The 27,611-nt window shown below is 36.9% G+C and overlaps 1 protein-coding gene across 2 annotated transcripts in view; it reads right to left on the bottom strand.

Annotated features, from left to right (window-relative positions):
* Positions 1–27,611, bottom strand: part of DPP4 (dipeptidyl peptidase 4) — a 77,086-nt gene that overhangs the window by 32,329 nt on the left and 17,146 nt on the right. For both annotated transcript variants that reach the window (XM_063318306.1, XM_063318305.1), the window contains exons 6-18: positions 25,538–25,594; positions 25,390–25,458; positions 24,036–24,156; positions 19,605–19,765; positions 17,490–17,593; positions 16,123–16,252; positions 15,087–15,131; positions 7,750–7,854; positions 7,416–7,483; positions 6,220–6,273; positions 5,418–5,539; positions 3,235–3,282; positions 533–631 (exon numbers count right to left, since the gene is read on the bottom strand). In XM_063318306.1, coding sequence (XP_063174376.1) covers positions 533–631; positions 3,235–3,282; positions 5,418–5,539; positions 6,220–6,273; positions 7,416–7,483; positions 7,750–7,854; positions 15,087–15,131; positions 16,123–16,252; positions 17,490–17,593; positions 19,605–19,765; positions 24,036–24,156; positions 25,390–25,458; positions 25,538–25,594 — 1,183 coding nt within the window. The remainder of the gene's footprint in view (positions 1–532; positions 632–3,234; positions 3,283–5,417; positions 5,540–6,219; positions 6,274–7,415; positions 7,484–7,749; positions 7,855–15,086; positions 15,132–16,122; positions 16,253–17,489; positions 17,594–19,604; positions 19,766–24,035; positions 24,157–25,389; positions 25,459–25,537; positions 25,595–27,611) is intronic.

Here is a 27,611-nt window from a genome sequence, read left to right as displayed (position 1 = left end):
GCTGCAGATGGTCCAGAGCCTCACTTTCTGCCCTTCGCAATTAAGGCAAATATTTCAGAGCAGTCAGTGGTGCTAGCAGTCCTGATCTTCCCAATACAAACTGCAAGCTGAAACTGACAGGTATCAGCATGACAATAATCAGAACTGCACACCGGCTGCAGACATCGCATATCTTGAATCAACACACTTGAAATGGCTCACAGTCTCCAACGAGAAGCAGGAATTCATGGAAACAACAAGAAAAAAAAAGATAACCCTGGTTTCAGCAATGCTGGCTGAGCAACTGCTTAGTCTTTATTACAGAGTCTCATATTTCAAATTGCTAAACATAATGGCTCCTTTCCTGTTATGAATCACAGGAGGAATTGTTTTTCTAAGGCACTGATGATAAGAACTAAGAGCTACAAACATTCATTTCATTCAAAAATTATGGCTTCAAATGGATATGCAAATATATTGTTTCATTCAAATCATTTAAAAAAAAAAGTCTGTTTCATTTTGTTACAAAACTACAATTTGTTAGCAAACTTACTTTGTCCATGCAGAATAATGTTTTTCAGTATTTTGCTGGGCATCTGAATATCCTTTAATAAATTTTTCAGATCATCATTGTCTTCTAGGGCCTTAACAGCTACAATTAAAACAGATATATATAACAATTCAAGTTATTTATAGTCAAAGAAGTGCAGGTTAAAACAACTTAGAGAGCTGGGTTTTAAAAATTAATTACAATCATAGCACAAAAGGTATTAGTAATCATGAATTCATGAACTGAACCAAGCTGTGTCTGTACTGATGAAGCAAAAGAAGGAAATGCAATATTGGATTTCTTTCCGAGGCAACCTGGTGTTTTCTAATCCTGTGGAAAGACGTAATTGCATCATTCTCATATATTCTCAAGAAGCATACTGTTGCACATCAGCATAAATGGGTATCACCTCAACAGAACTGGGCTTAGAGTAAAAACCCTGGAGAGACCTTGGGCAGGGGGTTGGACTAGAAGACCTCCAAGGTCCCTCCCAACCCTATGATTCTATGACCCAGACTCTCTGTGAAAGAACGAACATGCATACATGTTTAAAAATGGCTGAGCTTCTAGGCACTCACAAAACGTCTCACACTGGCCTCTCCCTGTTACAGATTTGGTTTTTAAAGTACGTGGAGCATACGTTATGCTTTCCAACCACATGGAATCCATGGAGTGAAGCAACATGCTGCATTTGCACATGTGCATTGGAGAGTCTCACCAGGACAGGTTCATATGGGACACCACTCTGTATGCGTGCTTGTTTCTGTTGTCCCTCTGCGTTGCATATGCGTATGTGTGTGCAGTTACTGGGAAGCACAGAGTAGGCTGCCTAGGCTCTGCTCACATGACCAGGACAGAGAAGGGAAGAGGACCAAGGATGGAGCAATTATCAGTATTCAAAGGGCTGTTGTGGAGAAAATAGGCAGGAGCATTACACACGCTGCCTTGGGTTGCACAAAGTAAAGGTGGGATATAAACATAACAACAACATTAACAACTGCCTTTCCCAGAGGATGCCATGCACTATGGCACAGGTTAGCAATCTTCTTCTGCATAGGAGCCAGAGACCACGACCCTACTGCCATTTCCTCTCCTTCTCTGCTTCACAGCTCATGCTTACCAGCACTGGGCAGGGGGCCTGTTGCTCCGCCTGTGCTGAAGCCATCACCAAAATGGCCACCCAAGGAGGTGGCAAATGCTCACAAGAGCAGCCAAACAGATGGCCACTCTCCCCTTCTCTCACATAGGCTGGGTGGGTGTACCTCTTTCTGGAACTACAGGCTGGATGAGTTCAGGTGACAGGTCACATTTGGCCTAAAGGCTGTAGGTTGCTGACCCCTGCATTAGGGGATATTTTTCTGCATTTTTCCTCCACCATCCCCAACTTGATCTGGCCCTTTTTTGAACCTGATCTTTCTTTTGCTGCCTTCTCCTCCAACACCAAATTTGTTCCAGTTGTGCTCAGTTTTCAGATGGACTCCTGACTCTCTTTACCTACTTTCTTTCCCAAATGCTGTCAGAGTGGAAAGAAGAAAAGGAATCCCAGGCTGAAAATGAGATTTTATCATTCTCAATAGTAAGCACCAATCATGCAACTTCTACATACTTACCTGGAAGTGGGTCCCATCTATTTCAGTGGGACTTACTTCTTGGTAAGCATGCGTAGGAGGAGATGATTGAGGAAAAAAATGCCTCTGATTTCAAGTTTTAATTGCAAGCAGAGTGGGAAAAAGAAGAGCAAAAGACACACACATACAATCAACAGAAAGAACAATCCAAGTTTTTTTCCACAAACATATTCCTTTTCATACCAACTGGAATGTTTTTCAACAATGCTACAGCATTCAAGATCTAAGTAGCACCAGCTCAAAAAATAAGAGCTGAACTGGCAACAACCCCAGCTTGTCAAAATTGCTTCATGCATAAGGGATTTTTAATCAGTCTCTTGTCCCAGGTCTGTACCCCTTTGCCAGCAACCGTTGAAAATTTGATCTCCTTGCAAGTATGTGTTATATATTATTATTATTATTATTATTATTATTATTATTATTATTATTATTATTATTATTTACTCTTGCTCTTTTCAGTAGCCATGCATACAGATGTTTTCTGCCTGTATCATGGGAAAAAGTGTACCATTTTTTCCTGTTTCCTTTCCCGGGAAAATGATAGATTCCAGCCCATGGCTTCTAAGCTATTCTGCACAGGTTATTCAAAAAAAAAAAAGCCACAATGCAGGACCCTACCATTTTTTCCTCATCAAATTATACCAATTATAGTGGCATGTTAGATTGACACCTTTAATGCTATGGTTACAGCTTTTTGGTAATGAATCTCATTCTACCCCATGGATCTACTTATAACTAAACGTGCAGAAGAAAAAAAAAACAAGCTTTTTTAAACTGGTGCCCTGTGGACATGTTAGGCTAGAGGTCCCATTGTTTACAGCCAGACATCTCCTTGAATCAGAAGCAATGGGAACTGAAGTCCAAGATATGGACAGCATCCAACTGGGGGTCACTAGAATATATCATCGAAGTGTAATCTTATGCATGCATACCAGAAATAAAACCAATTATGTGTAATTGATCTTACTGCAAGGTATATATGGACAAAAAAAAATTACAAACTCTAAATGATAAATATCCCAAAATAGACATGCATTCACACTGTTCTAAAGGAAAAAAAAAACTAAAATAAAATACCTTTGTCTGTAGTGCTGTTTTGCAAGGTGAAGTAGGGCAGACCAGGACCTGTTATTCACAGAGTGTTAAAAAAATCCAATTAATTAAGATAACTTTTCACTGATGTTACTTTTAATCCAGTTAGTGCTATTTCTTTGTTTCTTGTCAATGTGTTTTGATTGAGATGTTCTTATATTTTGAATTTTATTCTGCATTTTCTTCCTTTGCAGCTCTGATCACTATTTTACTGGAAAGATTATTTAGTGGGATACAGCACGTAATCCATAAATATATTTAAAATAAATGAATAAATAGAAGTGCATTCACTTGGACCAATTAATACCAATCATCGTATCAACTTTCTGATTATGAAATAAGCTAGTCCTTGGTATATCTTTTTCTTTCTGTTCTACAACACACAATACATAAAAGTGCTTTCCCTTGAACAAATTAATGCCAATCATAATATCCGCTAATAAGCTGGACACTGGAGGGTTTGTTTTTTTTCTGGTCTTTCCTAATCTGTGTATGGATGTTGTAAAGTATGGTGTAGTGGTTAGAACAGGGACCTCAAACTCGTGGCCCATGGGCAACATGTGGCCCATATCATTTTGTGTCACCTCCATCTTACTGACATACATCGCAAGCAACTGGAAGTCAGGCAGTCATCTGCCAATCTTGATCGGCTGCTACAGATCCTCCCTGCTAAGAAGGAAGTATGGCTGTGCTCACAGCCCTTCACTGAAGTGCCATCACTCAGTCTGGGCTGAGACCTTTTGGCTCAATCATTAGGAAGGAGGGGGGGGGGAAATCCCTGCTGCCTTTAAACCTCCTCCCAGCACCAAGGGGGGAAAGAAGGGCAGGTGAGGCCAGGCCAGCACTGCCCAGGGCCTCCTTGCACTCTGCAGCTGTTAGGATGCAAGAGAATGGCTGCTTTGGGAAACATGAAAAGCAGCAGTAGTAACAGGGGCAACCAACTCCAAGAAATGTGGGTGAGAGAGGAGCATGTCTCCCAATACAAGAGCAGGTAGGGGGTGGAATGCCATCTCCACCCAAGTGTCAGGAACAAGAGTGCACTCCTAATGCAACTTGGATTTTATTTATTTATTGGGTTTTATTATAATTGTTTTATGTGATTTTCATGTTTATGTTTTATGGGGAATTTTATTGTAAACCGCCCAGAGTCCCTCTTCTCGGGGAGATGGGCGGTAGCTAAATATGAGTAATAAATAAATAAAATAAATAAACTTCTCCTCTGCTGCTTGTGGCTGAGGCAAAGCAGCTGCCATATTCTCTGTAGAGCTTTCCCTGAAGGGATCTTCCACACTGTGCTTGGATGAGAGTGCCAGAGCAGCACTGGCCTATCCCATTTCTAGCATCACACTCCCTCCACAGTCCTACAAACAGTTCTACAAAGTATGTGGGGATGGCCAATATCATTTTACATCTTGGCAGAACTGGACCTAATATTCAGGCATAGTTGCCTCTTTTAAGGAGATAAATTCTGCCAAACTGCAGATGATTAGGTTCAAGAGTTTTATGCTGTCCTTCCACAGCAGCCAAACCAACTACTGCTGTTCTGGTTAATGCTGCCAGATAAGCAGCAAAAATGAAATGGAGGAAAAGTAGCTCTGTTTCCAGTAGGTCTTTTAAAAATACCTTCATGTTTAATGATGTACTGTGATACTCATTTTTTATACCATTGGACTTTTACATCAATGTATAAGAAGGCCATAGTTGCAGTCTTGGACTAATGAATTAGTCCTCAGGTAGCTCTTGTGTTGATTTGAGTTTGACACCCTGGGGTTTCAGTGGTAACTGGAACCAGAGGGACCTAGCTTCAAATCTCCCCTTGATCCTGAAAATCACTGGGTGATTTTGGGTCAATCACTTTCTCTCAGCTCAATTAATATCATATGCTTGTTCCTGTGAGGTTAGTAGTTGTTAACAGCATCAGCTGCCTTGACTTCTTAGAGGAAAAGCAGGAATAAAAATGAAATAAAAAATAAATGCTGAATGGTGATCACTCTTCATTCATCATGGCTGTGACCCAGATATCCCCTTAAGTACCTTGAAAGGTTTGTGCTTGCGGCCATCCAGACAGAGTAGTTCCTCGAGTCATGGATTGGCTAAGCATCGTGTAAATATTAGGATCTTAAATATCAAGTTGTATTTCTGTAAGGATGGGAGTCTGTAGGACTTACCATAACAATTCAGTTTATAGTATCTTGCATCTGTGCTGAAGGATACAGAGAAATACTGACATCCTCCTTCCTTTGGATCACAAGTGATACATGTTTTTTTCAAGCCATTTTTTAAGTCCACTCTGCACAAATGATGGAAAGAGAAAGTAGAAGAAATTTGTATTCTACTGCACATCATAAAGGCACACTACTGCGAATACATTCATCATTTTTTTTCTTTGCATCACCATGATGGCCAGGCTAATTTATATTTGTGCAAGCCGATGCCTCATGTTTCATTTTGTTTTAAGTACTGGCAATGTAATGGTTTACTTCTTCAATTTTTAAAATAGTTTTCCAACAATTCATTTTTATAGTCAATTTTTGCTTCCGCTACTTTTAGGATGTTTTCTTTGCAAACTGTAATGAGCATTTTCTCTTTGCTTGCCTTGATGTAATTACTTAATCCAGATTTCTCTTCTTTTTTCCTCAACTGCTTGCTTTACCTGCACTAAACCAAGGTCTCCAATGTTTTAGTGCTAAATATAGTCAATTGACATCATTCCATGGATCCATGATTCCATGGATGCACTGCTTTCAGTTTTCAGGTTTTCCAATCTAAATAGTCCAATTCAAGTTGTGTCCAATTTACTATACCAGCAGCATATCTGATTACCTGTATCACCCATCTGTTTATGACTTTTATTGTATTTCCACAATTTAATCTTGAATTTAGAATTTTTATATCATCATCACCATCATCACCATCACCATCATCTTTGCATGTAGAGTATAGCAGAGCTATGTTAAAAAAGCATCTTACTTATAAAGATGTCTTCCTCCTGGTCTACTTTCAAATTCATTACTAATAAAGTATCTGTGAAATAAACAAATGGGTTATTAATTGATACATCATTCTGATAATCATTTAGAATTATTGTAATAAAAATTGCCTAAGACTATAATACAGGAGTGGCTATAAAAGGTTAAACAGTTAAGTATAAAGTGCAATTCCTAGCAATTCTACATGAGTCACTAAATTAGGAAGTTGCACTAATTACTTAGTAGATAATTGTCAACACAGATCTCTGATTCTGAATATCCAATGATTTTTTATTATTTCCACTGAACTGTACCTATAGAGAATGCATTAGGTGTTTAGCAACTATAATAAATAAATCTCAAATCAGAGGAATGTATTCAACAGCTTTAATATGATTTCCATGGAATGTCTTATCAAAAGAACATATAATAGGTGTCTAACTTGTAGTAACTAAATTGGTGAAACATTCCTGGATTTATTTCTTAAATAAACTACAATATGTTATTGACTTGGCTTATAGTGTATGTGCAGTAGAAGGGTGTGTGTGTGTGTGTCTGTATATATTTGATATACCTATTTGATGTATATTGCATTTTCTGACTGCATTGCTGTAATAAAGAGAAAGCATTAGGAGTGGGACCCATGTAAGAAAAGCAGAGAATGGAGGAAAGAGAATGGCATTTTCATAATCATGGATAAAAGACCGAGAAATATTATGTCTGTATGGTGCCTCAGTGTCATTCTATTATAGACTATTACTCATTAAACATGGATTATTTTGACAGATAGGCTCCCAGTTCAACTGAAATTAGTGGCACTTGGGTCCTACTGAAATCAACAAGCTTAAATTAGTAATGAGTAACTTGTCACATAGAATTCAGTGGGATGTAAAAAAAAAACTTGCCTTAATGAGATTGGGACTTGAGATTTATATCTCAAGAGTCATGAGGTTTTGGCCTATCAAGAAGACATAAACTAAAGGATGGGGGGATAGTACAATCAGCAAAAATGGCAAGGAAGCAGAACATTGCCAAGCAAAAATTTCTTATGCTAAGCTTTCATCCAGTCTCAATTTTTAACGCTACAGGCAAAAACAACAGAAACAGAAAAAGCTGTTTCTAGAAAAAGACACCACTCTAAGGGATTATTTACACATCTGTCACACTCATATTCAAAAGTTATCAATGGATACTCACAGATTGTTATTTGTTACAGCAGCTATACTGATTACTTCCCACTTGCCATTTGTAATAGGTTTCCTTTGCTAAGTATAAAGAGTAGATAAAACATGAATCTCCATAAATACAAGATTACACATATACACACACCACAATATCTGCAGCAAACTGTGATGACTCCAAAATGGTAATATGTATGCAATGACATTGTCACAAAAATGCTATTATGTCTTATGCAGGTACATAAGCCATGGCATTGGAGTGATGACATCATGCAGGTGTCATCATTTGCTCCCCTTATGAACGTCCCTGCACAAACATAAAGAAACATGCACATGTAATCATTACTTACACCTGTGCTATCCGTGTAGTGAATATGTTTATATCCTTCCAAATCACTGATAATTTTGTAGTAGCTAATTTTGTCAGAAGCAAAGTAAGGTTCAGATGGCTGAAACTGGAAAAAAGAACAATAACATGTTTATAGAAAATAATGGTTAGTACATATTCAATTTCATAGGTTTATTATTTTTACTTCTCAGAAAAATGCATTGACCATCAAATTTTTGGCTCAGGGATTGAAAAAAATCCTTTTTACCCCCCAAGGCCAAGTTACTGCTAAAGTTTTCAAAATAAATGGAACAAAAGCAGTAGGTTTCTACTGTGGCTTTGGTTGTTTTTATAGGACTCTTCAGTATGTAACATTAATGAATTGCAATTACTTGGCTCTTATTTCTGTTTTCTTTTATGCACACGAGGTCTTTAACTGCTCTTTTTTTTCTTTTCCTTTGTTGTTTTTGTGATATAAGGAATGGAAGGTAGTTAATTAAAAATGAAATCATAATTTATGACTTGTTGACATTTAGACTTTTGGATATTTGCAAAAAAAATAAAGAATTTGAAGGAAGCAAAGTAACGCCAGCACTCGAGCTCTGCCGAATTTCATGTTCTCCTCCTCCAATTCTGATACCTGAAAGTTCACAAGTACTGAAATTTAACCAAAAAATTCAGCTCAACTGTTCTGTGATAAGCATGTTTACTTATGTCACTCCACTGAGAAGACTGGGTTGTTTACCAGCAGGAGATATTTGTTCCAGTAGCTTTTCTGCTAATTGAATGTAGGAGGCAATCATCATTGATCTAACATTATTCTGCAATTCCATACATTCAACAGAAATCTTGGAGGATTGGAAGCCTATCGGTGATCTTCAGCTCTTTTTGGATCAACACCCAATTTTTCAATACTTTTACATCTGCAGTAAGTTTACTGCATTACCTACATAAATTGTCACTTTTTCTAATTTGTTAATCAATTGTTACATTTTGGTACTGTCAATCATTAATTATATTAATTTAAATGTTTAAGTCCAGTATTCTACATAGGGTATTAACAAATTTCAAACAAATGTATTTGTTATTCATACAAATCTATTTACAAAAAAAATGAAATTATATTTGAAGTGGCACAAATGAGCCTATGTGAAAGGTTTAGGGTTTCGAACTTCTTCACCCAGGAACCTTCTTGGTCTACACAACACCAAAAGGACCCTGCCAGAAGTAGCTGCCCGTCAGTTACCACTGCCACCATCTATCTTCCAAGGAATGCTTCACCTGTCATTCCCCTAACCACAGTCTCTGAAGGTGACAGGGCTACCACTGTCTTACTGCCTTCTGATATATAAAAGGTAAAAATTTCTATAATGCAACCTATAAAGGTTCTGTATGCCTAAAGGTGTATGACTTCATATGCCTAAAGGTATGTGACTAGGGGTTCAGCCTTTTCCCTCCCCTTTGGAAGACAGCTCAATTACAGATGAATATTTGTAATTACAAATATATAAATTTGAATAATAATAAATAAATATATGATAAACAAAATTAAACTGTATTTTTAAAAAAAATAACTCACAAATATGACATAGGAAGCCCAATTTACAAAAATATGTGCAATACTCTTGGCAGGTCCAAGATAATATTGGTTCTCTTTAATCAGTGATCTCAGGAATGGGAAGATTTGCAAGTATGTATCAGCTCCCAAAAAATTAACAAAGAAAACAAAACCTTGAACTCAGTCTGAAATTACACAAAATGTCCACATAAATAGAAGTAAAAGAGAATAAGACTTTTAATACAGAGGGACAAAAGAAATTAAATTCTAATGCAATGTCTACAGCAGGCAGTAACCTATTTCTAAGAGATAACCAGAATCCTGAAACAAAGTCCTATTATTTTATCCTTAGATGGCCCCCAGCTTAAGGTAATTCTAGCTGTTTATCAGAGCTGTTGGGGATATGGTACAGCCCAGTTCAAGAACAGAAATGTCTTGCTTTATGTGCCCAAATTTCAGACTTTGTCTTTCAAAATAATAAATTCTGTCTCCATCTAGGAAGGGAGGGGTCAAAGGAATCTCTTAAGGGGAAATGCTAAAATCCATGACTGAAAGATGGAGTGTATTCAAACTCAGACATTCTTTGAAGAGTGATGGGCAGGCTGCAGTGCTGGCTGGCTTTAACAACATTAAAATAATTTATTTTTCATTTCATTTAGTGCTTGGTGTTCTTTAGCAAGAGAATCAGTATTAGGGTTTCAAGTTGACATGGTCAGATGAAGATCTCTTTCTGCTATGCTTTCCTTTGCGAAAAAATTATGAGCTTCATTGAAACTGGCTCAACAAGATATGAATTGGGGAAATTAGTACTATCCGCAATCATTGACAGGCAGAAGGCATCTTCTTGTTCTACCAGAGCTGTAAAAATCTATCTTAGTTAAATCTGGTTTTGTATTTGTCATCCTCTTGACACATCTATATCACGTAAATGTACCTTGAATGGTTTAATCACCCATACAGGAATCTTCAATTGATTAGATCACCAAATTGAGTCATCATGCCAATTCTCAGGACATGTAAGTTATCTTCAAATTTCTCTATGTCAGCAGTTTCAAGCTCATCTTCCATTGAGAAAACTTTTGGGAATTGATGGATTTTTTTCTGGAAGATACTTTGCCTGAGGAGAGCTATTTTGTTGATAAATGCAGAGACAACATTTTTGCAATCAGTGTCACTATCTTACTTGAAGTTTCAAACTAAGCTCATTAAACATTCCAGCCAAGTAAAAACCACCTCTTTTCACAGTTCATAATTTACTACAGACCACAAATTTATTTCAGTACAGTAGAACGCTAATATACTTTCAAATAATTCCACAAAACATGTCAAGCGATTGCCTTTAAAAATCCACTGAACATCCTCATGAAATCACCAGTGAACAAATTGCTTGCTGTTATCTTATTAAAGCTGTTGGAGCAATAGTTCAATCTTGGAATTGGTTTTGTTCTTATTTATTGCATTCAACAATATTTAGTAAGTCATATAAACTTAAATATTTGGTAAAGAGATGAATTACAATTGAATACAAAAATCTTTTGGAACTTCCTTCTTCAAAAATGCCATACTTCTGTGATGCTTTCCAACCATAGCTGGTGTTCCAGTAGAAATGCAGTAAAATTGGTATGTCTTTTTGTAAACTCCATGCCATTAGTAACACTTTGTCTGTAATTGTGGATTTGTCCAACAGTCAGAATTTTGTTTTTAGTAGTTTTGTAAGCCGTTTTTCAACATCATTACCCATTTTATCAATGCACAGCTGCATTAATGATACAGCTGTGGCACTAGTTAGTATCAATTTCAAAATCTCGGTTGGCTCTTATGAATATAATTTCCTGCAAAGCTGGCATTATCAATGTTTCTCCTGTTTTATGTGTTTTATCATGTTCAGTTGTAATCTGAAATATGAGATGCAGTAAATCTATCTTAGGCCTACCCAAATGTTTTCATATTGTGGGGACTGTTGAAATTTTGTTAAATAATTCATGAAGATTTTTGTAATGTTCCAAGGTGACCATGAAGATGAGATGGTTTGCTTGCTTCATTTGAAAATATCTGCACATTGGAAGAAGTTTCTTAGCAGAGGAGTCAATGAATCCGTATGTCAAGTGGTCTGATGAATGATGATGACAAGGCTTCTTATTTCGAGGCATTATTTCAAATTTAGGGAAAACTGCATAAAAAATCCTCTATTTTAAAATAATTATTTATTTATTAAATTTGTATGCTGCCCAACATACAATCATGGCATGTTAATAGATTTACAAGAATTAAGCTGGATTGACCCATTAGTTGCAACCACATCAGGGAATAGCAATAGTTGCACAGTGCACACGGAACATAAGCACTGACATTACTGATATACCTATTAGGTTGGCAAACTGTTTTCCAAACAGTAGTCATGGATAGCGCTAAATGCAGCATGCCAAATATGAATAAAATGGTAGAATGTTCCAATAAACATGTAATGGCAGGCAGATTAGCATGGCCATTATTACCTTCATTTTTGCAATGTCCACTAAAATGTCTAAAAATGTCCACTGCTGCACCGAATCATCCTGGTTGTTGAAAACCACTACTCCAGAAAAATAAAGTAAATGGCATCAGAGAAGGATACAATTGTTGGTAAAGATAATTTCCTCATTATCTTTCCACTACTGTGTTTGGAATATTCTATCAGCTGAATAAAACTCAGAATCCAACTTAATGGCAAAAACTTCCTAGAGAGTCTATAATCCTGTGCATGTCTATTTAGAATTTACTTCATTGAGAGTTATTTTTTTAATTATACATAACTGAACTTCATATGTGCTTAAAATTGCAGGAGCAGCAGTGGAATGAAAAAGCTGAAATTTTGTGAATACAAAATTGACTTTACAAAAATGTGTACTTTTAGAAAACAGAAATGAAAAACTTTTCCATTGTTACAAATATATTTCATTTTAAATAATCAGGAAAACACCTCTGTTGGATTTCTCTTAAATAATATCCTGGATTTAGTACTGGAAATGTTTATTGGTTGTCTTATTCCTTTGACATGGTTTATTATCCATTTTACTAATTGTCTTCTACTGTATTAACTTTTCATGTTAGTTTTATGTGATTGTGCTGTTACTCATTTGGTTTTTGACCCTAAATAAACTTTCTCTTCTAATAGAGTATATTGTTCTATCCTCCCTTTGTCTACAGGTTTCTGAATCTCAGAGGTGACCGATGTATTATTCTACCCATTCCAAAAGCTGTTAAACTTCCACTCCAGCATTCCAGCATCCATCTCCACCAGTTGGCTAGCATTGATGGGAGTTGGATATGTAGCTTAACAGCATGAAGACAGATTCATGTCCATCCATATTATTTTATTCCTGGCTCTACCCGTTCTTGATTCTATCCCAAACATTTTTTCAGGAGCATTAAAAAAAACTTTATTGAAGGGGAAAGTTCCAGGTATCTGTCCTATAGAGTAATAAGATATATTGTACTTTCTTGATGAGATTGACTTATTTGATCGTATCATCCCATAGTGGAACAAGCATGATAATAATAATAATGTTAACCTATTCTTTACTAGTTTTATAGTACATCTGTACTCCTTTTCTTTCTTTCCTTCCTTTTTGCTTAACTGTTCACACCATACACAATCTGCTTATCACATTGCTTCCTGAGATTTTATCGTGTAGAGCTAAAATGCGTTAGCTATATTAAGGTCTTTCTTTTCTGATCAGGTTTGACAGCAGAAGATACTACCTGTCATTCTTTTGTAGGGCAGATTTATCCTTGTGCTTTCTTTCTCACCATGACTCTTGTAAGCAGGTGTTGAAGGGGAAAAAAGTATTATTCATATATCTGGATCCGGTGATCTTACTGTACAACTCCATTTTCCTACGAAGTTGTTCCCCTTTTAGAGCCAGAACCAGAGCAATCTAGTGACAGTACTGTTAACATGTTATTGTCTTAATTAAGGTTTCCTCTAGTCTCATTCTAGATGAATGATTCTGCATACATCTATTAAAACAAAAGACCCACTGAATGCTGAGATTAATTTACAGATACACTGTAGAGGATTGCAAGTTTAATATTCTTGAGGACTAGGAATTTTCCTGTTTTTGCTATTATGGGTTAAGGCTAGAACGAGGTTTATATAAAGTTAATTGAATTTATTTTTTTAGGAAATATGTGAAGGTCTGCACATAATCTACCCCTTATGAAAGCATTTGAAGGTGACACAGAAAGAGAAAAAAAATCTGTTCAGTTTTGAATTTTTGAAAGACCCAAATGGAGGTATCCAAAACACAAACATTACATTCTGTGTTCCAAGAATGTGAACAGCCACTAGTTGTGGGATTTAGATGTGAAACATCAAGGTATCTATTTAATATATTTAAGCAAGTTACTACTTTTAAATAAATATGCCTTACAGGAAATACCACAAAGAAGATTATCCTAAAAATGAAATCAGAAAATTCTATGTTTGCTATGCCATATTCCATCACAGAACAAATTGCCAATGTTGAGATGAATATCCACATCAGCAAATAATAATTTACATTAATTTGATTAACATGAAGTCCTAGCAACAGTTTCATTCTTCTAGGGATAAATAGTTATGACTACATCCCATGAAAAATCAAGTTGTTATCAAATTTCACCCTCTTGCACCTCTCTAGTAACAACCTGCAAAAAATACACATAGCATGATATCATCTTGGACAATGATGTTTGGTTCTTTGACTACTGCTTGAAGAGAATGAGAAAAGACTGTAATGCCTTCATATCGCATCTTCTTTTTAAAAATTAGGCATTACAGGAGATAAACATGAGAGAGCTGTGGGTCCTATATTATACCCAACTTGATCCTTTGTTATAGTCTTAATAAATACAGCTGAGAAACCAATGTATTTCACATATCGGGCAGTAGGGGTATAATTACAATTCTAAATGGTCTTGGAAAGAATACCCAACATTTCACTCGGAAAAAAACAGTTATTAAGAAGAGCAAACTTTGTGTCTATACATTAAACTATACATTACAAAGCAGTAACATACAGAATTGTCAAGGTAGTTTGTTGGCAAGTGTCTTTAAGGAGCAAAATGGGAACAGAAGGTTTAATTCTTCTCAACCAGTTGTTTTTCCTGCCCTGAAACCTACATATGCAAACACACATTTATAATGAGCTGTCGATCGGAAGGTCGGCGGTTCGAAACCGCGCGGCGGGGTGAGCTCCCGTTGTTAATCCCAGCTCCTGCTCACCTAGCAGTTCGAAAACATGCAAATGTGAGTAGATCAATAGGTACCGCTTCGGCGGGAAGGTAACGGCGTTCCGAGTCGTCATGCTGGCCACATGACCCGGAAGTGTCTATGACAACGCCGGCTCCAAGGCTTAGAAACGGAGATGAGCACTGCCCCCTAGAGTCGGATTCGACTGGACTTTACGTCAAGGGAAACCTTTACCTTTACCTTAAGCTTGCATTTATCTCACTAACATGCAGGGCCACAACTAGGGGGGGGGGCAACCGGGGCATATGCCCTGGGCACCACGCTGGTGGGGTGCCAAAATGAGAGCTGGGGGGGGGCACCAAAATGGGCGCGGAATCCATGTTTGCCCTGAGTGACACAGACCCTAGTTGTGGCCCTGCTAACCTGGCAAAAAAAGAAAAGGGTACAGAAGTTTGATAGAAAACAGCTGGTGGGTACAATGAAATGCTACCTTCCCTCATTATAAGATATCTCTTTAGCCATGCTCTGCAGGAAAGGATGCATGGCTGCCATGCAACATACGAGTTGATCCTTAAATCATTATACTTACTCGGCCAATCCAGCCTGTTTTACTTTCTTCAGAATGCTGCTTTTCCTGAAGAAAGAGAAAGATCTCCATTGTTATAATAAATCTCCATTTATTAATCCAGCCCTTCTCCCTTTCAAGATTAATGCCAATATTTACAGAATTTATTTATCTGTAAATAAGTTGATGCCTTTTTTATTGATTTTTATTGATTTACTGCCCAGCTGCCAAGACTTAGGGAGTTACAATACAGGACCAAAAACATGTTTATTTTGTATTTTCATAATGGTTTTTATGAGCTTTTATTTGTAAGCTGCCCAGGGCCGCTTCCATAGTGAGATGGGCAGTGTATATATTAAATAAATAAATAGATAGATAGATAGATAGATAGATAGATAGATAGATGAACATGAAACCTACCCAAATAAATATCAGCAGCCCAATCACCAAAAAAGCTTCAAAAACAGCATTACAAAAGACAACCACCACCAAATGCCTGTTTAAACACAACCACCATCACAGTTTTGTATGCATGGCCCATTAACTACATGAAGGACACAGTCCTTAATAGCCAGGAAACAAGCTTTCGTTTAGGGCTTTTTAAGCTGAAACCAGCACTCTGAACTGAACTCAGAAACCTATTAGGAATCAATGAAGCAACCAGAGAATCAGGTTTATAGCAATTCTTACCCACCAATATCCTGGCCATTACATTTTGTACCAACCACAGCTTCCAAGTTATCTTCAAAAGCAGGCCCTTGTAGAGCATGTTACAGAGTCTTAGAGCATGGGGATGAGGGTGAGAGTCACTGCTGCCAGGGCTACTTAGTCTAAATAGGGCTACAACTGGCACACCTGCCTAAGTTGCCAATTACTGTGGAAATCTGCCTCTCCCATTTCTTAAGCCCCACAGTGTTCCCCAAGCATCCCTCCACCAACTCCATCATTTACCCCCAAACTCCCATGCACTCCCCACTAACAACCAGAAGGGCACAGTTGCCTGCTTGCATAGTCAAATTAATCTTCACCGTTCAACCTCTACAATCCATCTCCACCATACCTTAGGGCACTGCCACGCACCACTAGAGTAGTCACAGATGGTGAGCACAGAAAAGTTTTGAATCCTTCTAAGCCACTGCAGACAAATTCTTTCATCAGTCACCCATGTTACAACACTCAAGTAGTGATCCCTGGAGATAAAAAGAGACTGCTAAGAGACTGCTATTTGTCTACATAAGTACACTTGAATTCTGTATCTAAATGGTTATCATTTATATGCCATTCAATATTCAACATACTGTAACTGTTATAATATGTGCTATATATACCATTCCGTTGCCAATTCTAGAGAATAAGAAACTACAGATTTTGGAAACATCCTATGACCAAAAAAAGGGGGAACACAGGGCAGAACAAGATAAGAGAGCTGAAGGATAAACTAAACACTGATACCATGACCCAAAGAATATAAAAGATGGGAGAATGGCTTTGGAAAGTTAAGATTTATCTACAAAGAGCACTTTTACCTCTTCCAATCTAGCTAGTAGAGAAGAAGGGTCCCTCCCTCTCTCTCCTCCTTTCCTCTTTGTGTGTGTGGGGGGGTGGGGGGGAAGAGAGAGAGAGTATATTTATATTTGTATGTGTGTCTCTGTGTTGGCAAAGTAAGTTCAAATAAAGAAGCTGAAACTGGTACACTATGTTCCTGGATTATGTGGGGTTCTGACATTGCATACACTTTATACTTTACAGCACCAAACACACTTCTCAAGTAACCCATTCCCACTGCATGCAATTTTATATTTCTTCTCACATACCCAACTTATGTCACAACTATATAAAAAGTTTTACAGTGTTTTGATCTGGGCAATTACGTAGTTTGTTTATATATATTCATATCCTCTTGTCTTGTCCATGTCAAAAGACAAGAGAACCTAGCGGTCCCAATGGTGGCAGAAGTGCTCAGAGCTACTGTATGACTCCTAAACTGGGAGAGTGGCTCCAACAGATCCCAGGAGCAACAGGAGAGCTCCCTGTCCAGAAGAGTGCAGTGCTAGGAACAGCGGAGATACTGTGCAGAACCCTCAAATTCCAGGCCTCTGGTAGTAGACACAAAGTTGAGGAAGACACATACCACTCACAGGGGTGAGAAGGGAATTTGTATATATAGGGCTTATTATACACCACCCACATTCTTCTTGGAGTTGGGCAGCTTTAATAAATCCAGTGAATGAATGAATGAATGAATGAATGAATGAATGAATGAATGAATGAATGATCCAGCTGAATACACATTGAAAAAAAAAGTCAAGTATTAATAAATTAACTCTCCACAGGATTTTTAATGCAATAAATGAATGCTTTTTAAAAGCTCAATAATAAGAAAATAATAATCTACAACATTCACCATATTACTGTATTTGGACTTACCCTGATATTATACTAGGTGGTGCAACTATTTCAGAGATACTGATTTTGGGAAGGGATGGAATATCCACAACATACAGTCTTATTGTTGGATTTTTAGTACCTGCCTGGATAAAATTAAAATATCTTACAACAGACTCTGTCCATATGGCAGTGTTAATTAAAAAACCACAATAAACTTCAAAGAAGTTAGCTTTCAAAGCTCAATAAGAAATATATGAAAATCATGTATATTTTTTTAAAAAATTAATCAGTCCTTTATAGAGGTTCATTGCTAAAAATCTGAAAGCGAGTACTAAAGATTTAGTTCAATACATATAAAAATCATGTAATTTTTATATGTGAGTAAAAGCAGTCAATTCAGGATACGTTATGATCACCCACATTTCACATAAAGATGTGAAAACATCTTTAAAATGTACACTTCTGTGTCTACTAGACATACTATTTCACTTAAAAAAAAAACTTATATGCCATGCCACAAAGATGCATTCTAGTATTACTAATTCAAGCAATGCTCACCTACATCAAATAAAGCTAACCTGAGATAGGAGAAAGCTATCTCACCATTCTGACTTCTGCTCAAATGGAAGTTTTGTGATGGGCCATGCATACCACGCCAGACATTTTGCAAATGGACAGTTTCACAGATTTTAGCCTAAAAATTTGCCTACTCCTCTTTTAGAGATCAGTGTAACACTAACTCCACATCACATGACTTAGTAAAAACTGCTATTACAGAAAACAATTTTCAGATTAAGATAAAAACACTAAACATGCCTCTCAAAATAAACTGGAATTTCATACATTCATCACAGCCCATTGTTAACTGATAGTTTTCATCTCTGAAAAAAACAACAACCACTGAGCATATCTTTTCATTTGTACTTTCTATTTAAAAATAAATATAAATACATTGTGTCCCCAAATCTAAATTGGAATTGATGTACTGATCAAGGGAAGGATTAATCATCTTCCTCCTACATTACAGTTTAATGAAAATTCCTCCCAGGACTACTCTTGATCCCTGATGGAAATTCCAACAGCTTCTTTCTCCTGGACTAAACCATAGCTCTAATCTTGGTGATGGCAGCAATCTCATCAGGACCAAGTGAATCAATTGCAAAAATGCATAAAAACTAATTTAATTTTGGCCTGTAACAATGCTACTGACTCATCTGACTCCCTGAAATAACTTTAAGATATGTCAAACATTTTAAGTTACATGATTCGGAGAAACAAACAGCAGAATATGACCAGATTCATGTTCCATTAAGAAAAGAATTCCATCAGTTCTGCTGAAAGTGAATATATCTGACCTGCTCCAGAAGTTCCATACCAAGATGAATGACAGCAGGAACGAAGTCCTGCTAGTACTAATTCTACTCCAGAAAAGGAATTATAATTCCTTTCTAAAATGCGCAGCTGGGGCAATTTTTGCTGTTTGCTGAACTACTGAAAATCCTTTAAGCACACGTAAAACAATACTAGACCCTCTGCAGGGAGGTTTCTTCCCCAGTACTTCCTGGACTGGCTATGGAGCCATGAGATATTTCAGCCACATGATCAGTCTATGGAACATGAGAGTAAACAGCTTCTGCAGAGGCCCTAGAACTTGCAAACACACCAGGTTATCTAAAGCTTAACTGAAACCAAATATAGTTCTACGGCATACATTTTTTTTAAAAATAAGAACAATTCTGGTCTTCCCTGTCTGGTCTGGCAAATACATCAACCTAGAAATCTGTCCTCCAAGGCAGAAACGGAACGGCTCTAACCTAGCTCACTCATCCCTGTTCATAAAAGTGCTAATAGTCCCCTGATTTGCCATGGAACTCATGAGATGAAGTGTTCCTTTTTCCATTGATCGTCTAAGTGCTCTTCAACAAATAATTTCATAAACCGAAATGTTCCACAGCCTTCAACTGCATTCATTTCCTGTTTCCCTAGAGATAATAGAATACTTCAGAGCTGCCAGATGCTATTGACTTAAGTCACAGTAATCATAGCAAGCTGTTGAGGAGAGACAGACAATATTTTTGTTAGCAGCAAATGATTAAATGTGACTACTCTCTTAATCAAACCACTCAACAACCATGTTTAATGAATAATACAGACCTTAGGATATGGGATTTTAATGGTCTTTGGGTATTGCAGTGTATCTTCCGAATAAAATGAATACTCAATAAGAGGAACTTCCGTGTCATTAATCTCTGCGTACGCCAAAAAACTGCCATTTGGAGACCACCACAGAGCAGAATGGGTGCCAAACATTTCCTCTGAAAGAGATGCAAATGTGTTCTTTTGAAGCAATAGTCGCTAAGTTGGCTTTTTCCCTCCGAAACATAGTTTGTATTAACTTGTATATAACTTCAGATGGAACTTCAGCTACTAAAATTCAGATTACTTGCAGTATTTTGCAACCAAAACAATAAGCCAACTCTCAAAAAATGCCTTTTTATAGAAATATAGTGCTATGGAAATATTCTATTATAAAAATCTGGCTTTAATAATGGATGCAAATTCTAGTATTCTGATTTATCTTAGATTTCAATACTATGGATAATTGTTTCTTGTTTTTAGGCTATAACATTTCCAAATGTATCATCTATAATGAACAATAATCAAATGTAAAGAAACTATCAATAGTGTTAAATAAAAAGGAAAAGCCAGACATTATACATAACAGATTTAACTTATACAGGAAACACCATATTACATGGGCTAGCAAGAATGGTACAATTTAAAAAGGAAGAGGGGTGTGTAAGACGGGCCTGCTAAGTCCTTTACTTTTATCTTCCATTCTTCTTCCTCGATTGCATTCATTTCAAGGAACAGGTAAGGGGAAACTGCATGATGAAAAAGCATGCTGCAGTACAAGCCACAGGTCCTGGAAGAGTCAACATTCTTTACCCAGAGGTTTCTCTTGTTATTTAAGTTGGATTTCTTATACCTTGTGTTTGCCTGAAACCAAACTGCCTTTAAAGACATACAACCACTTCCCCAGGTATGTATTTCTTACTGCCCTGAGAAACAGTCCATAAAATATTTACAATTATGTACTGCACCCAAACTTAGCATTCCTTTGGAAGAAAATACACAAGTACAAATTAAACATTCACTGAATATTTTATGTCTAAAAAAGGCACTTTAATGAGTACAATTACTAGGGCTGTATTACTTGAGGTGGTAATAAAAATATAAATATTGAAGACTTCCCATTTTCCTTTATGAGGGAAAGTATGCCTATATAGCAATTTTCCATTTTCAATCATTCCTAAAAACTCCATTAATAGAAACTATAGAGTGAGGAACCCCCATGTGCATGAAGCTTGTTTAATGAATCAAAAGCAATGGTTGACATTCCATACCTAGATACAATAAAATATATGATCCATTTCAAATCATAGCTTGTAGGATCTTCACTGAATTGGATATGCATATTGTATTTCCTCCTCTTTATGTGTCTATTGTGAGTTAATAAGGTAAGAGTAAATAAGAAGTGTTTACTTATGATTTGCCTTAGATTAGCTTGTTTAATCCTAACTTAAACTATATTGTGCAACTAAGCTAGGATCAGGGACGTGGTGGCGCTGCGGGTTAAACCGCTGAGCTTGCCAATCAGAAGGTCGGCAGTTCGAATCCACGTGACGGGGTGAGCTCCCGTTGCTAGTCCCAGCTCCTGCCAACCTAGCAGGTCGAAAACATGCAAATGTGAGTAGATTAATAGGTACCGCTTCGGCAGGCAGGTAACGGCATTCCGTTTAGTCATGCCGGCCACATGACCACGGTAGTGACTATGGACGAACGCCGGCTCTTTGGCTTTGAAACAGAGATGAGCACCACCCCTTAGAGTCGGACACGACTAGACTTAATGTCAAGGGAAACCTTTACCTTTACCTACTAAGCCAGGATCATCTGGTCCCCTGTTACCCCATTACAGTGCAAATGCTAATTTGAAGGCTGAAAAATGATTCCTTTTGAAATAGTTAAACAGTATGTGATCTGGTATATTCCAGTATTGGAATACTATCACAGTTCCAATATACAAGAAATATAAAACAACTGCAAATGATTCCTCCATTAATTTTTGATTATTACAAATAAATTTTATTCAAGGTACCCTTTAGGGGTCAACATTAAGCAAAGGAATATTCAAGTATTCTGCAAATATCCTTTGGGTAATTTTGTAATTTAAAATCAGCTTTTGATTCTATCCCTAGAGACAGACTGTGGAAGAGTTTGGAAAAAACCTTCCATCAGCCTACAGCTGTTGCTGTTAAAATATAACATGAAAATACTTAAATGCAGCTTAGACAGGGTATCTGGTCAGATCTTAATTCAATAGGGATTAAGCAAGCTCTACACTGCTTCTCTTTCTGTTTAACTCCTATAAAAATATCATGATAAGCTATCTAATTATTAAAAAAGAACTGGTAAGGCAATAATCTTGCTCCTGTATGTGGGTGATGCGGAAATTCTCTCAAAAAACCCAGTAGGCCTAAGAAGACCAATTCAAGTTCCTGCAACTTTCTGTGAGGCAGAACGCCTAACAGGAAATCATCAGAAAAAAACAAGATGATGAGTTTTACCAAGAGACCTTTAGGAATAAACAGAGATGGGTAATAAATGGAATACAACTCTGAGCAGTTCAACCCTTTAAATAGGAATCATGTTTCATTTTCTGATTCTTGGACTAGACAAGTTACATATGCCACAAAATTGCACTAGGGCTATGCTGAACTTCTTGTTTATTAGAGATGCCCTCAAAGTATTCAGATCTAAGGTAATTTGTAATTCTCAAAATGTTAGGCCCCTGCCAATTGTCCAGTCTGAATTTATAAAAGCAACTTTAGGTATGCCACATTGTGTTTCAGATACTTTCCTGCTTATTAAATCTGTGAAATAGTCCATTGAGACCAGAACCAGCTATTGTATAGTTTAAATTTAGTGGCTTAAATTAACATTTTTTCAAAAAAAAAATTTTTTTTTGCATTTCTAATCCTTCAGGATGATTTCAATTCATTAATCCATTTTTAATGGTCCCCTAGCTTCTGTCCATCTCTCATGAAGTCGAGGACAGAGAAAATACTACACCCAGTTCTTCATGTCCCCTTCAACTGGGAGGATATATGCACAACTGGATGTTCTTTTCTCTGATCTTGACTTCATGGGGGATGGTGAGGGTTAGAGGACCATTAAGGAATGGATATCAAATCCTGATCTTCAGAAACATGGAAAGGCAGCTCTCCTCTCTTTAGGAACAACGTGGGGAAAAGTCTATTGGTAACTAGTTATTTAATCTCGTACATTCAGATGGAAGAAGAGCCTCCATCTGTGTTCAGTGCTTTATCCTTGGTCCTGCTGGTGTGGATATTTGATAGTATCCCTATTTGATCGATATGCTTGTCCATATAAGCTAGAAGTAGAATCTGTCCTCATATACTATGATGTTCATTGTACAGAGTGTTTTGACCAATTTACGTGGGTTACTTCATAGAGAATTTAGGAGGAAGCACATACCACTGAGAAAATTGGCAACAATGTTAAATTTTATCTCCTGATTATGTATGTATGACATAGACTATGCATCTTTTTGTAGAGGTGATAACACTGTATTCCTTAGAAAAATTCAGCTGTGGTTATAATGTAAGCTTAGAGAGAGAGGGCAAAATAAAAATGTATCTATAACCGCTGTCAAGAAGATTGGAAGCCACTCCTTTATAATCTTTCTTTTCTTTTCTATTTCTATTTTCTTTTTTCACCATTTACTATTCTTCTTTATTATCTTTATTTTATCTTATGATTTTTACTTTATTAAACATTTATTTAATAAAAATTATATATATATAAAAATTCAGCTGTGGTTCATCATATATATATTTCTTTTTCTCACCTATTTTGACTGTAATACTTTTGTCTGATTTTGGATTGTATTGTTGTTTTGTCGTTATTATTCCAGGAAAAAAAAAACAAGATGAATAGAATGATTTTCTACTGCCTGGAAGCAGATACTTCTGAATCCCTACCCATCACTATGTGTGAATGAAGGAGAAAAGAGGAGGAGGTAAGATAGGCTTGTTCAATATATCCACTTTAGGCCAAACCATAATTATTATCAAAATACAGCCACTATCAATTAAAACCAAGACAAATTCCATAAGCCATTTGGAAGGGCACTTCTCAAAATACGCAAAACACTGTGCTGGACTTGCTGCTTTCAACACTGAGGTGCCCGTGTCTCTGAAAGGTGTTCAACACTGTAAGTCTCTTTCCTGGTCTTCTGAACTCACTTCATCCATGTTCAGACAACACTTCCCCTGGGATTGTTTCTGAAGCAAAGCAAAGTGTCTTCTGTGACTGCTCAGAAGGCTTAGCAAGGGTCTTGAAAGCTAGAAGGGGCTAGCTTTCAAAGATGGAGCCACCAACTGCCCCCTCCCCCATTCCAAGCCATGAATTAAAACAAAAAACTTTACATAACCCTAATATTTTATTTATGTATGAGGTGGCAGTATTGTTAGGATTTCTTTTCCTTTTAATGATAGTTACCTTCATACACCCAGTCTGCTAGTCCATTTAAAATACTATTTTCGGCTCCGTTCACAGTGATATTAACAGGATAGGCATTTGGTGTTGTCTTCACATAAATGTTGTTATGCCAAACATAAGCCTGCCATAAACAAAAATTACAGTATTTACCACCAAAAAATGATTTTATATCCCTTACTTTAAATCAAACCAATTATGCTTTCTTTCATTTGATGTATTTCTAGACACATCAACCCCAAAGTGGAGATTTTATTTATGCTGGCTATAAGATTCTTCTCACCCATTAATTAGCTAACAGGAAATTGATTTTTTTTTATCCTTGTTAGGCTAAGAATAAAGAAAAAATCAGAATGGTTCACAAGAAAGACCTAGAATGCTGTATTTTGTCTCATCAATCTTGAGATCTCTCAACACTGTTGCCTAAACCTGGAGCCAGCAAAATTCAATAGGAATTGTGCTGTTAATTTCAATCCTATTCAGGGTTCCAGGCATTCCATTCATACCACCCACCATACTCCCCACCACTAGGTTTTGTTCCTCTCCAACACTCAATCAACATTCAGTGCTTACTGCAGATGCTGGGTTCTTACTGGATTCAGTTTTTTCTCTTCCATTTTGTGATCTGGAGATGACTTTTGCCCAATTCCATCTACATTAAAATACTGTTTTCTCCATTGATTTCTCATGTTTGCCCCTCAAAATATTTTGAAATAACTTTGCACCATGATGTTTCGATGTAAGACACTGTACTTCCTAGATCAGCTCTTGTCTTCTCTCTTCTGCTATTCCCCATTCAACCAGTTGTTGGTGGATGTTTTTCCTCCATCAATATTCCATGCAACTGAGGGCTAAACTACATGATAAATATTTAGCATGCAGCTACCTTATCATTTTTTTAAAACTAGAAAGGTAGCAAATTAGGGTCCGATTCAGATCACATTCACTCTGACTAAGCTGGGAACTCAGGCTTACCATTTCCCAAACTGGTGACTTTAAAAAAATCTTTATGTGATGACTTGTAAAATAAGGAGTCAAGAGAGAATTAAACTCCCCCTCACCGAGTGGCCTCAATCTGAAATGGGCCCCCACACATTTACTGTTAAAGAAAAGTATGTATGGCACCAGTTCTCCGTATATTTAATATTTCATCTAGTTAAATGAACTGGAGTCCTTATATACATATTCTGGAGAATTCCTATCCCTTCTTATGGGTTTTTTCCCCCTTAGATTTTTGAGAAATTTCAAATTTCTGTTGAATGGGTGGTGCAGTTTTGGTTATAGAAATAGGGCACAGGAATACAGTATCTGAACTGGTGTTATAAGGAAGACTTTTGACTGCATGCATTTTACTAACCAGTTTGTGTCCAACAGGTGACCAGGATATATACTGGATAGACGTAGGAAGTGGGTTCTCATCTATTAACTTACTATGAAGGAAATATAAAGAAAAATATCAATATAATGTAAGCCAATGAAACATTAAGGGAAGACAGTACAGTTACTGACCTGTTATTTAGATCATAGATATGGTATGATGCAGTGTATGAGTGCCTCCATACCTGCAAAAGTAATATTTGCATATAAAGAAAAACACTTAAATAAACAAGAGTGTAGATCAGAGTTACTATTTTTAAAAAGCCCTGTTTGCATGAAGTGTATCTACATTACATTTAATGATCATAAGCTCATGATTAAAAAAAAAATCCAAGGGCTACAAATATACTTTATCTCAGATCTCTTGGTACCTTCTAGAAATAAAGACCTCACATAATGAATATCAGTCCTTGTGTGTGGCTAAGGTATCCCATAGAATATTCAGCCATACTGCTAAACTATCATTTATCATGACATAAAAACCCCCCTCAAGATTATGGGTTCTCTTTTCCCTTATCACAATCGCACTGAGAGCATTTCTACCCTACACTGATTCTTTTCACCAGTTCACCACAAAGCCGTTTGGAGCTAAATCACAACCACCTTTATTTTTGTCAATCTTGGAATACTGACAAAATGCAGCCAATCAGTGCTCACCTTCAACTGACCAATAGGGTCAGTGATATCCAATCAGTGACACCCTTCTCCAAACTGCCACAGATCTCAGAACAAGAAAAATCCCCTTATTTCAAGTTTACACAAAAGGCAAATAGTTACCACTCCCACACACCATCTTCTTTTTCCATACCTGTTTGTTATAGTATTCCAAAAATATTCTGCGCAATTATTATGATGGGAAGTTGGCTACAAAGGTGTTGTTCCTTTGTTGCATTTAAAACATTGATGAAAATATTAAATGAAGGTGAAATTTATTTATTTATTTATCTATTAATCAAATTTCGCCACCACCCATCTCCCCCAAAGAGAGGGACTCTGGGTGGAAATGATAGCATTTCAGCATTCTGCAACATGGATGGATGGACTGGATCAGGCATCTCACTGGAATGTCCTTGGGAGAGCTGTGGATTGCAACCAGCCATAGGCCAAGATGGAGGACATTTGTCCATGCAGACTAAGAGTTGAGGCGAACTCAGTGGTATCTGGTTTTTGTTTTTTTTTTCAAAAGATGTGACCACTACAGCTGTACGTTGTTCTGGATTCAAAGAGGAAAATGTGATTTGAAGCATGCATGATGTGTACCTTGTATCTATCAGCAAGAAAAAGCTGCAGCTTTACCTGGTGCAATGAAAAGGTACACATGATTTAAGGAGCGATGTATGTAGCTTCACATATTCCAATTCACCTTTTCCCTTTTGAATCCAGATCACAGCACAACCCTAGTAACCATGGCTTAACGGAGTCGTAGTGGCTGGAGTAAGGAAAATATATTCTCAGGTTCTATTCACAGGGACAGGATGCTGAAATATTTGGTCAGACGGGGGAATTACAGTTGACTTAAACTCAGAAATCATTGAAGCAAAAATTTCAACCAAAGAGGAAACAAGTTGCTCACAAACTCCTCAGAACTGCAGTATTCCAAAAGGGAATCCCAGCCCTGCTCCCATTTCAAATAAAACAATAGATTAGTAAACTTCCCTTCTAAACTGTTGCAAAGCTGTCATGTAAAGATGCTGTGAAAAATCAGAAATATTTGCTTTTGTTTTCAGTTAAGAACAGATCAATGTTATCTAATTTTTAAACAATGGTGAAGCCAAGATTAACTTCAAACCCCACTGCAGGGAATCAAACCAGAGCTCCAATAAGGATTATCTAGCCCTCTTCATTACTTGCTTCATCTCTAATCACTAAATTAGCCTCTAGAGCCCCAACAGAAAAATCCCCACCCGTTTTAGAGTAAAACTATGGAAATCACAATTCAAAACTGGCTTGTTGGCTTGTTTTCCCAATCTATAGGTAAGACTAAGTACAGTTTATACAGTTGTGAACATGAAACTCTGATTATTTTTAAAAATATTCACCAGAGAAAGCAACTGTATGGGGTATCTTTCACACACGGGGTGCCTTCAGACAAGATTTTGTATCATTTGTACCATTCTATAGGGGCAGCATATGTGACCAAATTATAATTCTTCAATATTTCCCCCCCACTTTTTTCTCTTCAATATTCCCCCACTGTATTAC

Source organism: Candoia aspera, chromosome 1 (assembly GCF_035149785.1).
Source record: "Candoia aspera isolate rCanAsp1 chromosome 1, rCanAsp1.hap2, whole genome shotgun sequence".
Classification (NCBI taxonomy): domain Eukaryota; kingdom Metazoa; phylum Chordata; class Lepidosauria; order Squamata; family Boidae; genus Candoia; species Candoia aspera.
This window is presented reverse-complemented; position numbering and strand designations above follow the sequence as displayed.